Source organism: Carcharhinus amblyrhynchos, chromosome 21 (assembly GCF_965287045.1).
Source record: "Carcharhinus amblyrhynchos chromosome 21, sCarAmb.v2.hapA, whole genome shotgun sequence".
NCBI classification, from domain to species: domain Eukaryota; kingdom Metazoa; phylum Chordata; class Chondrichthyes; order Carcharhiniformes; family Carcharhinidae; genus Carcharhinus; species Carcharhinus amblyrhynchos.
In genome coordinates, this window is record NC_137344.1 from 47,452,486 (window position 1) to 47,469,343 (window position 16,858).

General features: G+C 44.5%; 1 protein-coding gene across 4 annotated transcripts in view; it reads right to left on the reverse strand.

Annotated features, from left to right (window-relative positions):
- Nucleotides 1-16,858, reverse strand: part of tmem94 (transmembrane protein 94) — a 137,611-nt gene that overhangs the window by 47,687 nt on the left and 73,066 nt on the right. For all 4 annotated transcript variants that reach the window (XM_080209105.1, XM_080209107.1, XM_080209104.1 and 1 more), the window contains 7 exons: nt 13,779-13,881; nt 12,207-12,424; nt 9,124-9,305; nt 4,804-4,942; nt 3,757-3,872; nt 2,350-2,449; nt 1,021-1,129 (listed from right to left, as the gene is read on the reverse strand). In XM_080209105.1, coding sequence (XP_080065231.1) covers nt 1,021-1,129; nt 2,350-2,449; nt 3,757-3,872; nt 4,804-4,942; nt 9,124-9,305; nt 12,207-12,424; nt 13,779-13,881 — 967 coding nt within the window. The remainder of the gene's footprint in view (nt 1-1,020; nt 1,130-2,349; nt 2,450-3,756; nt 3,873-4,803; nt 4,943-9,123; nt 9,306-12,206; nt 12,425-13,778; nt 13,882-16,858) is intronic.

Sequence of the window (16,858 nt, forward strand, 5' to 3'; positions counted from 1 at the left end):
TTCCAGTCCAAGTGAAATACAGGTAGACTGTTTCAAAACTGACGACCACAGGACCGAGCTTGTGCCAGTTTTTTTTGGAGGCAAGACGATGGTCTTAAGCCTCATTGAATAGAACATGTCTGCTCCCAAGTGCTTATCCCTCCCTTCATGAGTTTTGCTTGGTGACAGAATTGGCCCATTTCTCTGTTATGTTGCTCCCTTTCATTCTGAAGATCACATAAGCTATAGTTGCCCTGGGTGGGTGCTGCTTACCTGTCAGTAACAAGGGAAACTGCTGGACAGTACTTTCACTCGCCCCGCCCAGTGATACCTGCAGCACAACACTAACACTGAAACTGGCACCATGTCTAAGGTTTGAGTCAGGCCAAGCTGGATTGGGTCAAGAATGACTTCGACCGCTCGAAGCGTAGGAAACAACAGGTAGGCAATACTGCCTGGAAACATTCATTTTGTTCTTCATTCTACCACCACCCAGAGGACAAATTTGGAATTTTGCCTTCCACTGCTGAATTATGGTTAATTAATAACTAAAACGAGCAGAATAATACAAATCTTCTGTGGGCTGAATGCATAAGATACTAAACTGTTAATTATACAAACCTGTCAGCCACAAAGATAAAACTAATGATTTTCCTTTTCTTTTAGTTGAGGGGGCCACTGGTCAAGAGATTTCTGACCTTCATGAAACCAAACATCCTCAAAACTGACCCTGAAAATACTCAGCGGAAAGAAAGTTCCCTGGTAGATATCTCCACTCTCCCCCCACCCCCCGCCCCCCAAAATGAGTTCTACAACCCCACACCCCCACCCTCCCCCCAACCCCATCCCATTGAAAGTAGCTGGAAAGAAGAAACTAAATTTTGTTCAGGTGTATAACAGCAACACCCTTTTCCCTTGGGCACAGTGGATGCAGGACTGTCTATTAAGCCCCTAACTATTAAATGCTCAGAGATTCCTGCTTTACCCAGGGCTGGACGATTCTTTAACTGTGTCAAACATGTAGAGAACAGGATCCCTCACCCAATGTCGCTCTGCAGGAAAAGGCAGTTGTTCCTGAAGTTGGCTGAGCTGCCTAGGCAGCAGATCACCTCCCCATATTCTTGCATGATCTTCATCATTTCACACATTGCTGGAAAAGAAGCAGCAGCCCGCTGGTTAGACAGGAAACCGCATCAGGAAATTAGTCAAAATCAATACCCTCCAGCCTCTCAGTAAATGAGCTCCCACTCCAACACCCCCTTTCTCAGGTCGGCATGGTGACACAGTGGTTAGTACTACTGCCTCACAGGGCCAGGGACCCTGGTTCCATTCCCAGCTTAGGTCACTTTGTTTGGAATTTGCACATTTGCCCCGTGTCTTCATGGGTTTCCTAAGGGTGCTCCAGTTTCCTGCCACAACCTTAAAGATGTGCTGGCTAGGTGCATTGACCCAAACAGGCGCCGGACTGTGCTGAGTAGGGGAATTTCACAGTAACTTCATTGCAGTGTTAATACAAGCCCTTTATCTCCAACCCATGGAACTCCTCAGCGGTCCACAAATCACAATTCTTCCAAAAAGTTACAAACTTCTAAAGTTTGGGACCACATAATTACTACTTTCTTATTTCCCCCTCTGTACGAGCTTTGGCCCTTCACCAGGTTATTCAACAAAACCAGGTAGCTTATTAAGAAAGCCACAGAATAAAAGGTATGAGGCTGTAATGTTTGTGAAAAATCAGGTGAATATCTTGCGTATTGCCATCGCTGAGCAAGGTCACTAAAGGTATCAATGAACTAAACGTTGCATTGCTTCCTGTCTCAGATTCAGAAAAACGAGTTGTTTAAGTAATGGAGTTGCCGAGATTTCTGGAATTGATTAGAGTAAGAACACAATTTGGCTGGGTCGCCTGGGGATGCAGCTGCCAAGTCCGCAGTGGAATCTATAAGGCCAACTGAAAATGCTGTTACACATTGAGCATAATTACTGAGTCAAAACTGCTGCATTTCTGTGACTTGACTGCAGTCGAGAGGCAGAATAAGGCAGCACAGGAGGAAACCATTTGGCCCACTGTGCTGGTACTATCTCTTTGCAAATGCTATCCAATTGGCATCATTCCTTTTCTCTTTCCCCACAGCCTTGCAAAGTGTATTTATTCAATTCTCTTCTGAAAGTTACAGTTACATCTTCTTCCACCACCTTTTTAGGCAGCACTTTTCAGGACATCTTAACAACTGTATGGCAAACTATCCTAATTTTATCTCAACGCCCCCTCCCCCATTAATTAGCCAATTGACTTAAAATGGGTCTTCCAGCTTTAGCCCATCATACGTCAAACTGTGGCTACAACTGTGGTGTATGACGCTCACTTACTATCTTGAGTGCAGTCTGTGAACAGAGGGACCAGTAAAGGCACATTATCGATGTTCTGGAGATGTGGTCGTACCTGATGGATTCCTCGTGGTAGTTTAGCCTAAGGGAGAGAAAGGCAGTGTCTTAATTACATTAATGAATTTTTAAAAAATGTATGTCATGTTTGCATATCTAAAAGGAGGATGTGCTGGCCTTGGAAAGGGTCCAGAGGAGGCTCACAAGAATGATCTCTGGAATGAAGAGCTTATTGAATGACTCTGGGTCTGTACTCATTGGAGTTTAGAAGGATGAGGTGGGATCTTACAGGATACTTCGAGGCCTGGATAGAGTGGATGTTGGGAGGATGTTTCCACTAGTAGGAAAAATAGAACTAGAACTAGAGGGCACAACCTCAGGCTAAAGGGGTGATCCTTTAAAACAGAGATAAAGAGGAATTTCTTCAGCCAGAGAGTGATGAATCTGTGGAATTCTTTGCCGCAGAATGCTCTGGAGGCCAGGTCATTGAGTGTCTTTAAGACAGAGATAGATAGGTGCTTGATTAAGAAGGGGATCAGGGTTTATGGGGGAAAAGGCAGGAGAATGGGGATGAGGAAAATATCAGCCATGATTGAATGGCAGAGCAGACTCGATGGGCCGAGTGGCCTAATACTACACCTATGCCTTATGGTTACAAATGTCTGAGAGATGCGTGTATTGTGGCTAGTTGTAGCATTGTTCAGGGCGAAGGGAACTAGACAGCTTTGCAATACCACTGCTGATGGACTCAGTGGTGGCACCGAAGGGGTGACAAACCACAGTGCAGGTGCTCCTCCACACAGCAAGTGCATACGATCCCCTAGGCACACACAGCGATGAGATCTCCAGCAGCATTCACAAAGGGTTGACAGCAAGCTACTTGTCAGCCCTGTCAACCAAGAATATTGCTTAACTCAGGAAAACAACTAAAGTAACTGTAAAAGAAAACAAAATCCTCGCAGATCAATTCTGGTTCTGCTGCCTTATGATTTACCTTGATCAAGCTTGTCTTAAATACTTCTATGTGGCTCACTGTCAAACTTATAGATAACGATACTGCACCTTTGTGCTGCATTGAAGTTATCACACAAATGCGCAATGCTATTGTTTATTTTTAAACGGTGTTACATAAATTGTTTCAAAGTGGTTTCCTTGGACTCAAGTCTCAATAAACATGAACTTATCTTAATGCATGGTGATGATAAAATTGTTGTTAGACTACAAGTTACACACGATTTTCTGAACTTGCAAAGCCACTGTCTTTGCTCTGGCCATTATATTTATACACATTGAACTAAAGTTTCAGTATAAATCTAAAATATTTATCATAAAGGAGCTGTCCATAACTACAGTGGCTACCTGTACAGTTCGATCACTGAACCTGCATCTTACCCTGTTATGATCTTCCAGAAAGCTGGGCACATCACTATCTGTCGGCTGGAAGCTAATGAGGTCTGAGTGTCTCTCTTCTTCCATCAGCAATGCTCCCTCTGCATCGTCCTTCGAATCTACATATTCAAAAAGAACACTGCTAAGCTGCAAGGATCGAGAACAATCGACCCACAGTGGCGTAAAGAAATCGGACATTTTTTTTATATCCATTCGTGGGGCATGGGTGTTGCTGGATGGCCAGCATTTATTGCCCATCCGTAGTTGCCCTTGAGAAGTTGGTGGTGAGCTGCCTTCTTGAATCGCTGCAGTCCATGTGCTGTGGGTTGACCCGCAATGACGTTAGATGTAGTTGACATCGTCATGGCTCTCATTTTTAAAAAACTCTTTCATGGGATGTGCGCGTCAGTGGCATGGCCAGTTCTTGTTGCCTATCTATAACTGCCCTTGAACTCGGGCCAGTTAAGAGTCAACCCACATTGCTGTGGGTCTGGAATCACATATAGGCTGGACCAAGATTTTCTTTCCTAAAGGGCAGTATGAATCAGATGGGGTCTTTACGAAAACTGGTGATAGTTTCATGGCAGTCATTAGAGGCTAGCTTTCAATTCCACACGTTCCATACAGCTGATTCTACTTTCGCCCCTGCCTACCACAAAAATAAAACACCATTTCAAAGCGGTAGCCAGGAAACCCAATCTCTTGATCAACAGGATACATTAGAGGTGATCAAAGCAGTGTAACGTTAGTCAATGGTAGTTGATAACCAATCTAAGATAAACAGTTGTTGAACTTCAATGGTGGTATACAATTCTATGAAGTCACAAAGCCTCTGCCTTTGAGTTTGCTGCAACTATTATATCCATGGAAAAACACTGGGCTGAAGATCGCGTGCTAATTTAAGAGAATTATAAAGAATTGATTTGACTCCTTGCAAGCCTTTAATCTCTGAAACATGCGGGAATGTTGAGCAAGAATCACATTTATTACATATGTGTGTACAAATATACAAATGTTACACACACACTGAAAAGTAACAGTGGTTCTTACCCTGATGAAGGTCATCATGCAGAGAGCCCGTGTGGCTTGGGCTGGACTGTGGGATCTCGGAGCCTGGACCTCCGCTGTATGGCAGCAAAGAGATGTGGCAGTTCCATCCTGTCTCTAAACCCATCTTCTCTGCAAACACCTGGGCCAAAGGATTCGGTTATTAGAAGATGAGTGAGTGTTCAGTTTACTTTCTGAAAGGCAGTGCAGTACAAAATCTGGTTACAAGTCAGCTGAAAAGATTGTTTTGCTGACAAGTAAAATAAAGATTTAACATGGTCTTCTGCAAGGACTGAAGATGAGGCATGTATACAATGCTTTAAAAATCCTTAGGATTTCCCAAATCCCATCATTTTAATGCAGCAGTTAAATTTCACATAAGATGAAATCACGAGGCAGATGGGCTGTTTTTAGAGGTGCTGATTGAGAATCCAATCATAGAATCCCTATAGTGTCGAAGGCCATTTGGCTCATCAAGTCTGTACTGACCACAATCCCACCTATCCCCTATCCCTGTAACCCCAGACATTTACCCTGCTAATCTCCCTGACAGTAGGATCAATTTAGCATGGCCAATTAACTTAACCTGCACATCTTTGGATGTTGGACAGGATTCAAGTGGAACTTCCTGCTTTCTCAAAATCTCATGGGATCTTTGAGCAGGTAAACAGAACATCAGTTTAACAGCTTATCCGAAAAAACCCCACCATCATTACTGCAGCACAATCGCTGAAAAGTCACCTTAGGATATCTGCTCAAGTTCTGCAGTGAGTGAATTCCTAAAAATTAGTAGACTGGAACAGGAAAAAAATTAATGAAGTTAGTGGAAAGCTAGCCTTGATCTCAGTGCGATTGATCACAACAGGATGGAAGCTACGCTACAGCTGTAGAGATTTCTGGAATGCAACATCAAGTCTTGAACGGTACCCTTTTTAAAATTCATTTCCAGGATTTGGGCACTGCCAGGCCAGCATTTACTGCCCATCCCCAATTGCTCTTGAGAAGGTGGTGGTGGGCTGCTTTGTCAAACTGCTGCAGTCCCTGTGATGCAGGTATACCAGTGCTGTTAGGGAGGGAGATCCAGGATTTTGATCCAGTGACAGTGAAGGATTGAAGATATATTTACATATCTACCAGCACGGTAGCACAGTGGTTGGCACTGCTGCTTCACAGCTCCAGGGACCTGGGTTCGATTCCCGGCTTGGGTCATTGCCTGTGTGAAGTTTGCACATTCTCCTTGTGTCTGCGTGGGTTTCCTCCAGGTGCTCCGGTTTCCTCCCACAGTCCAAAGATGTGCAGGTTAGGTTGATTGGCCATGCTAAAAAATTGCCCCTTCGGGTCCTGAGATGCATGGGCTAGAGAGATTAGCGGGTAAAATATGTAAGGATATGGGGGTAGGGCCTGGGTGGGATTGTGGTTGGTGCAGACTCGATGGGCCAGATGGCCTCCTTCTGCACTGCAGGGTTTCTATGATTCTTTTATATGTCAGATGGTGAGTGACTTGGACCTCCAGGTGGTGTCATTCCCATGGATCTGCTGCCCTCATCTTCAGGGGTTTGGAAGGTGCTGCACACTAGGCCTTGGTGAGCTCCTGCATTGTGTGGAATGTACTCATTGCTGCTACTGTTTGTCAGTGATGGAGGGAGAGAACATTTGCAATTGGGGTGCCAATCAAGTAGGCTGCTTTGTCCTGGATGGCGTCAGCAGTGGTAATATTGTTGAATGATATAGAGTCATAGAGGTTTACAGCATTGAAACAGGCCCTTCGGCCCAACTTGTTCATGCCACCAAATTTTTAATCATTAAGCTAGTCCCAATTGCCCGCATTTGGCCCATATCCCTCTATACCAATCTTACCCATGTTACTGGGCAAGGGGTAATGATCAGATCTTCTCTTGAGGGGGATTATCTTTGCCTGGCACTTGTACGACGTGAATGTTACTTGCCACTTGTCAGCCCAAGACTGGATATTGTCCAAATCTTGCTGTATTTGGGCATAGGCTGTTTCAGTATCTGAGGAGTCAGGAATGGTGCTGAACACTGTGCAATCATCAGCGAACTTCTGAACTTATGATGGAAGGCAAGTTAATGATGAAACAATTAAAGATGATTGGGCCTCAGACAGGCCTCAAGAAGGCAGTAGTGGCTTTGGAGGAGGGTGTGTTAATGCTGCAAATGTTGTGACAATTGAGTGCCTGCTCTAGCTCTAATTAAGAACAGTTGACACTACCTGGAATTGGGAAGAAGTTAGGGCCCATATAAAAGGACCAGTTCCCACTTGTATGGATAAAAATCTGCAGCATCTGGATATTGAGTGAACAGAAAAGTAGTTTACACTTATGTTCCATGGGTTTTCTGAATAAATTTATTCTAAGAAAAAGGGCAGCATGGCAGCACATAGGTCAATTCTCCTTGTGTCTGCGTGGGTTTCCTCCGGGTGCTCCGGTTTCCTCCCACAGTCCAAAGATGTGCAGGTTTGGTTGATTGGCCATGCTAAAAAATTGCCCCTTAGTGTCCTGAGATGCGTAGGTTAGAGGGATTAGCAGGTAAAATATGGAGGGATATGTTCTCCCTGTGTCTGCCTGGGTTTCCTCTGGGTGCTCTGGTTTCCTCCCACAGTCCAAAAGATGTGCTAGGTTAGGTGGATCGGCCATGCTAAATTCCCCTCGTGTTCCCAAGATGTGCAGGTTAGGGGTAATAATTAAGATGCTCTTTTGGAGGGTCAATGTAGACTTGATGGACCAAAAGAGCTCTTTCTGCATTCTAGGGGTTCTATTTTGATTTGAACGGGTAGACCAAGAGGGATTATTGCCTTGAATGGCAGACAAGGGATCGTAACATTCAAATGAGAGCTGGGTTCTTCCAGGGGTGTGGGGTCACCTAAAACATTCAAAACTTAGACCGACACTTCATCGGCAAAGGTATTAAAGGAAACAGAATCAAAACGAGTTAAGATCAGCCAAAGTATAACGGTAAGTGGAGCAGCCTATAGAGGCTGATTGTCCTAGGCCTGTTTCCATGTCCCTAATAACATGTAACAATACTGTTAAAGGTTACACTTAGAACAGAGTCTCTTTTAATTGAAACTGAAATAATGCAAATACTGAAAATCTGAAGCAAAAGCAGAAAAGCTGGAAACAAAGATTAATTTCTCATTTTTAATAAGGCTTTCTTCTTAAACCTCTCCCCAGTGTCTACTTTGAGGAAATGTTGGTGATAAAAATAGAAAAACCTCTGAAGGATAGGGTCTGCATAATTAAAGTGAGTGTTGGCACAAACGTATTACTTCCAAACCAGCAAGCTTACTTAAACCATTCTTCCCAAAAGTACACTGAGGTGAATGACATACATCCAACAAATTCGCGCTGATAGTTTTGACCTTGATGCTGGTCTGGGGCAGTAGCAGTCCTCACTGAATCAGCTGTTCATTTTACACCCACTTGATCATCTTTCTCATCAACGGGAAAGAAACTGGACGAGTGTAAACCAGGCTGTCGATTCACTAGGCTGAGATTCATCAATCTCATCGCCACTCTTTCTACTCAGTGCTGCATAGAGCAGGGAACAAGCTGCTCTCTGCTGCCGTTTAGGCTATTTAACATCTACTGTCGTGTTTCAAAGGAGCTGCGTTTAGGAAACACTTGCCACTAATGCCATTCTAATAAACAGCTCTGTGAAAAATCTTTTAGCTGACCATGCATTGCCCCTTAATTGTGTAATGGCATAAGCTATTGGAATGTCTAGCTTCGAATGTGCTCCACCAATCCATTATGGTACACAATTTAGTCAGCCTAGTGCTACCCTCAGATCCAGGGAGTCTTGGTTTAAGTACTAGGAGCTTACAAGCTCCTCTATCCTGTGGTGGACTTATGAGCTGAGGAGAGACAGCAGCGTCCAGGTAGCATGACTGTTTCCGTCCCTCTGAAAGTTGCAACTTTGCAAACACCTTACTATAATGCATGCAAAATAAAATGAACGGTAATAATAAAATTGTCATCTATTCTGTTTCATTACAAGCTGCAGGAGTGCTCAGTCATGCTGCACTTAAGCCCCAATCTTTTCGCTTGTGGTTCATATTATATTTCTGCTGTAACTCACCGAGTGGGAGTTAAAGGTCAGAGACTACACACAATTCAAAACAGCTGAGTCTAGCTCTGCAAAATAGCTTTCACAATCCACCGTCTGTCAGCCAAAGTATAAATTCTGAAATGCCAAGTGACCGTGGGAATGACTTCTCCAAGCTGCAAAGCCTCTTCAATTACACCATTCAGTGAAACACCAGGGGAATTTTGGTTAAAAGGGCACCAAAACTGCAGACAGTACCTTGCTTTTTAATTCATCTTCCAGGGAGAAGTAGACGAACCTGATGCATGCATTGACAAGCCCATCGATTAACCGGACTATGTCCAACCGAGCCTGATACTGGGAGGAGACCATTCCTATGAAGATCTGTCCGCTCAAGGCTTGGATGCAGTCCTCCTTCTCCATCACTTCCACTATTCCTTCTGAAACAGTCCAATGGTTTTGGCAATTAAACATTACAGTTTATAAACATACCTATCAATAACCTCCCAACAAAACATACCTATCAATGGGCTCATCTATCACTTTGAATGTAGTGAAAAACCCTGATGTCCTTCAGGGTTTAGGCAGGGTGGAGGGGAGGAGGACATGGAAGAGGTGGAGGTGGGCATTGCCTGAAAAGGTGGAGGACCATAATCAAAAGTAACTTTCAAAAGGGATTTGGATAAATACTTGAAGGGAGAAATCAGCAGGGTTATGAGCCTAATTGAATAGCTCTTTTAAAGATGCACAATGAGCCAAATGGCCTCTCCCCACTGACAGATTCCATGATATTCTTCCCAATACTGGACAATGACTGCCTGGCTGAGCCTAGTCCTTCTATTGACAGATCAGCATCAGGAAAGGACAACAAAATGCAACAAGATACTGCACAAAGTTCTTAAAGACTTGTGCTCAAGTTATGGGCACGACAGATATCATGGGTGTCACAAATGTAAGCAATGACCATCTCCAACAAGGTTAGATCAACCCCGCCCCCCATGAAATGGACCAGCCACATAAATAACTATGGTGATAATGGCATTGCCACTGCTGAACCTCCCACTATCAACATCTTGGGAGTTACCACTGATCAGAAACTGAACTAGCCACACAAACACCGTGGCTACAACATCAGAGCCTAGGAACCCCGTGGCAAATAACTCACCTCCTGACTCCCTGAAGCCAGTCCATCATCTACAAGGCACAAGTCAGGAATTGTGATGAAATGTTCTCCACTGGCCTGGACGAGTGCAGCTCCAACAACACTCAAGAAGCTCGACAGCCCTGCTTGATTGGCATCCCATCTACGAGCTTAAATAATAACACTCTCCACTATTGATGCAACATGAGTACAGTGTGTAAGCCAAGACTTCTTCCACAACACCTTTCAAACCAGTGACAAGTGAAGCAACACACGGGAACATCATCATCTTCAAGTCACACACCAAGTCGTAAGTTCTGAAGAAGAGTCATGCAGACTTGAAAAGTTAACTCTGGCTCTCTCCACAGACGCTGCTGGACGTACTGAGTTTGTTCAGCATTTTCTCTAAGACATATGTTTCCCAATTCCTTCATCGCTGCTTAGTCAAAATCCTGGAACTCTCAGCACACTGGGCAGATTTACACCATAGATTGCAGTAGCCTAAGCAGCAGGTTACCAGCATATTCTCAAAGGCAACTAGAAACGGGAAATGAATGCTGATTTTGCCAGCGATGCCCACATCCCATGGAGTGGAGTGCTCAGATGAGGAGGAACAATACAGTCACTGAAAGACGTCCTCATAAGAACAGGATACGGCTCTCGACTCATCGAGTGACAGTTCCAATGCGTCACAGTGATAAACTGCACTGACCTCCTCAGAAGACAAACACGGTACACGGCCAACAAAGTACCCTTCGTTGTCCAGTGCTTCCTCGGAGTGGAGAAGCTACGACATCTTCTTCAGAGCCTTCAACATGTCATCAATGAAGACGAACATCTCGCCAGGGCCATCCCCACACCCCACTACTTGTCTTCAAACAGCCACACAACCTCAAGCAGACTACTGTTCGCAGTAAACTACCCAGCCTTCAGGAGAACAGCGACCATGACACCACACAACCCTGCCGCAGCAATCACTGCAAGACGTGCTGGATCATCAGCAAGAATGCCATTATTTCACACGAGAACACCATCCCACGTGAGAACACTATCCACCAAGCACACAGTACATACTCTTGCAACTCAGCCAACATTGTGTACCTGATACGCTGCAGAAAAGGATGTCCCGAGGCATGGCACATTGGCGAGACTATGCAGACGCTACAACAACGGATAAATGGACACTGCTCAACAATCACCAGGCAACAGCATTCCCTTCCTGTCAGGGAACACTTCAGCAGTCAAGGGCATTCAGCCTCCGATCTTTGGGTAAGCGTTCTCTGAGGTGGCCTTCAAGAACAGAATCGCCGAACAGAAACTGATAGCCAAGTTCCACACATGAGGATGGCCTCAACCAAGATCCGGGGTTCCTGTCACACTACCTGTAACCCCCATGACTTGCCCGGACTGGCAAAATCTCACTAACTGTCCTGGCTGGAGACAATTCACACCTCTAAGTTGTGCTTAACCCTCTCTCCATTCGCATTCTCTGTGCCTGCAAAGACTTGCATTCCAACCATTATCTTGTAATTGAGTCTGTGTCTACATATGCCCGGTTTGTGAACCCAATTCTCGCTCACCTGATGAAGGAGCAGCACTCCAAAAGCTTGTGGCTTGTGCTACCAAATAAAATTGCTGGATTTTAACCTGGTGTTGCGAGACTTGTTATTGTGCACATCCCGCAAACAAAAAATGGGGTCGGGGGGTGGGGGGAAGAAAAGTGCAAGACCAGATTGAGATTTTTGATCACCATCATTTAAAGCCAGATTGATCCCATTTATTTCAAACGGGTTAATGTCGGTGATGAGATAATACTAATTGGAAAGTGCATGCTCTACAGCGATGGGATTCACATCTCTGGATTCTCTACTCATGTGTCCCTCAATTACTGATCTATCCATGTTGATTTAGTGGCGTGCTGAATGACCAGACAACCGGAGGTAGCAGTGCAGACTGCCCTTCAGTTTGGTTGCAATTAGCGAGGACCTGAATTGTTTGGTGGGTGGAAAGGAGAAGGTAGAGGCATTGTATACAAAAAGGCACCGTGATGCACTACACAGGCCGGCAAGTGACGAACAGTCTCTTGCACAAATTATCCAGAAGGATTGAACAGCCAGTGGAACCCATGTAGATGCCAGGGAAGGAGAGAAAGAAATACACAAGAGGAAACAAAAGTAGGAAAATTGAAACATTTAAATACCATCAGAGCTCCAGCTGTTCCGTCTACTACCATGTTTGATGGGCGTGGTCCCTGGTAGATCATAGGAGGTGAAGATGGCATTCTGGCCTGGCACCTGAACCAACTCAATGCACTTGCCATTCAGCTCAGAGGACAGGTTGCAATGCATTGGTTTATAGGCAAAAGCTGAGCAGTATCCAGAGAGACAGGCACGGAGGTAGAAATCCAGTACTTTTTTCCTATAACACCAAAGAAGCACAAGTTCGTGAAAGAGAGACAACGTCAAATGACTGACAATCAGCATATTTAGGCCACAAATCACAATCTCAATAAATTCACTGTACAATAGGCGTGTTTCCAGAATTTGAAAGCAGTTAAGCCAACAATGATTGTAAATCTAATACACGCAGGGTTTTCACTCCTGATGAAATGTCCGGTTTTAGTACACTGCTATCTCAAACCAGGAGTGTTGAGAAACTACGATTTTCTAACGTAGTAAAATTTGCATTTACAGAGCTTTATTTTGCACTGAAATACCACAAATTCCTTGCAAACTAGTAATTGAAAGAGTGAAAGCGACACTCATTAAAAAGATCGTGCAGTTACACAGCATCGCATCACATCTCCCTACCTACATCATAAAAAGATAAAGTCGCCATAGTCCCATAGGCTGTCCTCCCCTTTGCGGGGGAGAGCTGACTGGTAGTGAATTAACCTGAGGGTCAGCACACCACAGGCGAGGGGCAAGGTTGAGAAGTCAGGGCTTCATGAATAACCTCAGCCGACAAGGGAATTGAACCCACTTTGTGTTACAAACCAGCAGTCCAGCCAACTGAGCTATACCAACTCCTCTACTTAAACATTGCCTGATATTTGATAAAACATCATGGAATGCCTTGGGGATGTGAAATTTGCTCTATAATGGCCATTTCTTTCTTTCCAGAAATTTCCCAATGAGTTTCACACACTATGAATTACTTGGATGTGCAACTTATGTAGTTCTGTTTTATTGTGTAACACAGGACGTGTGGTATGTTTTCCTCTGATTGACAGGTAGCAAGGCAATTGAGCTCCCAACAACTCTCATGACTGTGTCACTAATCTTCCAGCTTTTTCTCCTGGTCCCTCTTTACTTGCATAGGGCTGGTTGGAGTAGCAACACTGTTCATTACTGTACCAGTGTCAGCAGGGTGGGAAAGGAAGTGTTGGCACAGCTTTTAGCCAGATTTTAAGCAGCTTAAAAAAAAACAAGGCTGTCACAAGGAACAGCAACCTTAGGAGTGAGGGGGAGGATCAACAACTGGATACATCTGTGGTGTGCTGCTGACATCAGAGCCAACAAGGATTGGCTATCAGTCAAGGATAACCCTCTGGAGGGTTGTGGCAGAACCAGTAAAACAACTTCCATCACACTAACATTCATGTGTTCCACCACTGACAGAACCTGGCTGCACGGTAGCACAGCGGTTAGCACTGCTGCTTCACAGCCCCAGGGACCTGGGTTTGATTCCTGGCTTGGGTCACTGTCTGTGTGCAGTCTGCACATTCTCCTCGTGATTGCTTTTTCACACCGATTAATTTGGAAGAACAAACCTGTCAGAGCCAGAGAGTGGATAAATATCTGTTCCATCCCAGAAATCCGTGCAAGCCTCCAGGATGAGGTCAGCAGTGCCATGAGACAGCATCTGGACACTATCTATGAATGCAAAGAGCACAAAGAATTGGCAGAAGCCATGCAAATCTTCAACTTTTTTGCTCCTTAACAAAGAGAGAAAAGTTGTTCTCTCAGGACGAACATGGTATCTTCCAGATGCATTGGCTGTCACATTAGATTGAGGTGGTTGTTCTGGATTCCAGCGTGCACAATGTCTTTGAATAACGTCACCCCAGATCATTCAAAACCCAAGTCAAATAGACCAAAATTAAGTAGAAAGCCTGAAAACATGTCACATTCTGACACTGAAATCCATACTATTTTGTCAAACGTTTTAAGAAGTAATTTTCCAAAGATGTTCAATGATAGTTAATGATTCACAATGCCCAAATCCAACAGATGCTACATATTTCAAGTCATCAGGATGTAGCTATATCAGCTTGAACCATGATTTACTGGCTGTGTAATCAGCGAAGAACAAGCCAGATGAAAAATCCAACAAACCAGTTGATTTTTGCTCATATTGGTTTAAGAAAGAAAGAACAAAGAACAACAGAGCACGGGAAACAGGCCTTCGGCCCAACGAGCACATGCCGCCATTTTAACATTATGAGTGCCCTCCTCTACCTAGGACCTTTGTCTACGCCTATTGGGGAAGATTGAGGGAAGACTAATTTAGGGACAATTTGTTACACCAATCAGCCTAGGTAGTTTAGTAGTTCATTTGACGCCACCCTGCACACCAAAGTGGATTACAGAATGTCTCAACAGGACAGAGAGGAAAGAAAATAATAGGTCCCAACCACTTGAAGCCACCTGTTTTGTTTTACCCTAACCATTGTGTTGAGTTAGTTTCAAGAAACATGGAATGGAAGTGGGAAGATTTAGGTGAGCTTGGAGCGTGGATTGGTACTTGGAACTACGATGTTGTGGCCACTACGGAGATGTGGTTGGAACAGGGACAGGAATGGTTGTTGGAAGTTCCGGGGCATAGATGTTTCAGTAAGAGTAGGGAAGGTGGTAAAAGAGGTGGAGGAGTCGCACTGTTAATCAAGGATAGTTTAACGGCTGCAGAAAGGCAGTTTGAGGGGGATCTGCCTACTGAGGTAATATGGACTGAAGTTAGAAATAGGAAAGGAGCGGTCACGTTGTTAGGAGTTTTCTATAGGCCCGCAAATAGTAATAGAGATATGGAGGAAGAAGTTGCAAAGCAGATTATGGATAGGTGTGGAGGTCACAGGGTAGTTATCATGGATGACTTTAACCTTCCAAATATTGATTGGAACCTTTATAGGTCGAATAATTCGGATGGGACACTTTTTGTACAGTGTGTGCAGGAGGGTTTCCTGTTACAATATGTGGATAAGCCGACAAGAGGTGGGGCCACATTGGACTTGGTATGGGTAATGAACTGGGCCAATTGTTAGATATTTTTCTGGGAGAGCACTTTGGAAATAGTGGCCACAACTCGGTGTCTTTCATTATTGCAATGGAGGGGGATGGGGCAGCACAGTAGCACAGTGGTTAGTACTGCTGCTTCACAGCGCCAGGACCTGGTTCAGTTCCCGGCTCGGGTCACTGTCTGTGTGGAGTTTGCACATTCTCCTTGTGGGTTTCCTCCGGGTGCTCCAGTTTCCTACCACAGTCCAAACATTTCTGGGTTAAGTTGATTGGCCATGCTAAAATTGCCCCTTAGTGTCTTGAGATGCATAGGTTAGAGGGATTTGCGGGTAAATATGTAGGGATATGGGGGTAGGGCCTGGGTGGGATTGTGGTCGGTGCAGACTCGTTGGGCCAATTGGCCTCTTTCTGCACTATAGGATTTCAATGATTCTATACCCGAAAGGGCAAGGTTTATAATTTGGGGGGGGGGGGAGGGGGGGGGTGTAATTATGATGCGAGTAGGCAAGAATTAGGGAGCATAAGATGGGAACAGAAACTGTCAGGAAAAGGCACAAATGAAAAGTGGAGCTTGTTCAAGGAACAAATACTAATGAGTACGTCTCTGTCAGGGAGGGAGGAAATGCCCGAGTGAGGGAACCATGGTTCACAAAATAGGTTGAAGGTTTTGTCATGGGGAAAGAGGAAGTGTATGTAAGAATGAGAAAACAATGTTCAGCTGGGTCACTGGAGAGTTACAAGATAGTAAGGATTGAGCTAAAAAAAAAAAGGGGCTTAGGAGAGCTAGGAGGGGGCAAGAGATGTCCTTGGCATGTCGGATAAAGGAAAATCCCAAGCTTTTTACTCTTATGTGAGAAATAAAAGAATGACCAGAGTGAGGGTAGGGCCAGTCAAGGATAGTAGTGGGAGCTTACGCATGGAGTCAGAAGAGATAGGAGAGGCGATGAATGAATACTTTTCTTCAGTGTTCACCAAGGAGAAGGGCCATGTTTTTGAGGCTGAGAGTGAGATACAGGCTGATTGGCTGGAGGAGGTAGATGTTCTGAGGGAAGATGTATTAGCAATTTTGAAAAACTTGAGGGTCAATATGTCCCCTGGGCCAGATGGGCTACATCCTAGGATTCTTTGGGAGGCAAGGGATGAGATTGCGGAGCCTTTAGCTTTGATCTTTGGGTCCTCACTGTCCACGAGTGTAGTGTCAGAGGATGGAGAGTGGTGAATGTTGTTTCTCCGTTCAAGAAAGGAATTATGAATGTCCCTGATTATAGGCCAGTTAGATACTGGAAAAGATCTTGAGGGATAGGATTTATGACCATTTGGAAAGATGCAGCTTAATCCGGGATAGTGAACATGGATTCGTGAAGGATAAGTCTTGCCTCACAAATTTAATTGAATTCTTTGAGAAGGTAACTAAGTGCATGGATGAAGGTAGAGTAGTTGATGTCACATACATGGATTTTAGTAAGGTGTTTGATAAGGTTCCCACGGTCAGCTCACGAAGAAAGTAAGGAGGTGTGGGGTAGATGGAAATTTGGCCGATTGGATAGGTAACTGGCTGTCTCATAGAAGGCAGAGGGTGGTGGTGGATGGAAAATTTTCAGACTGGAGACCAGTTACC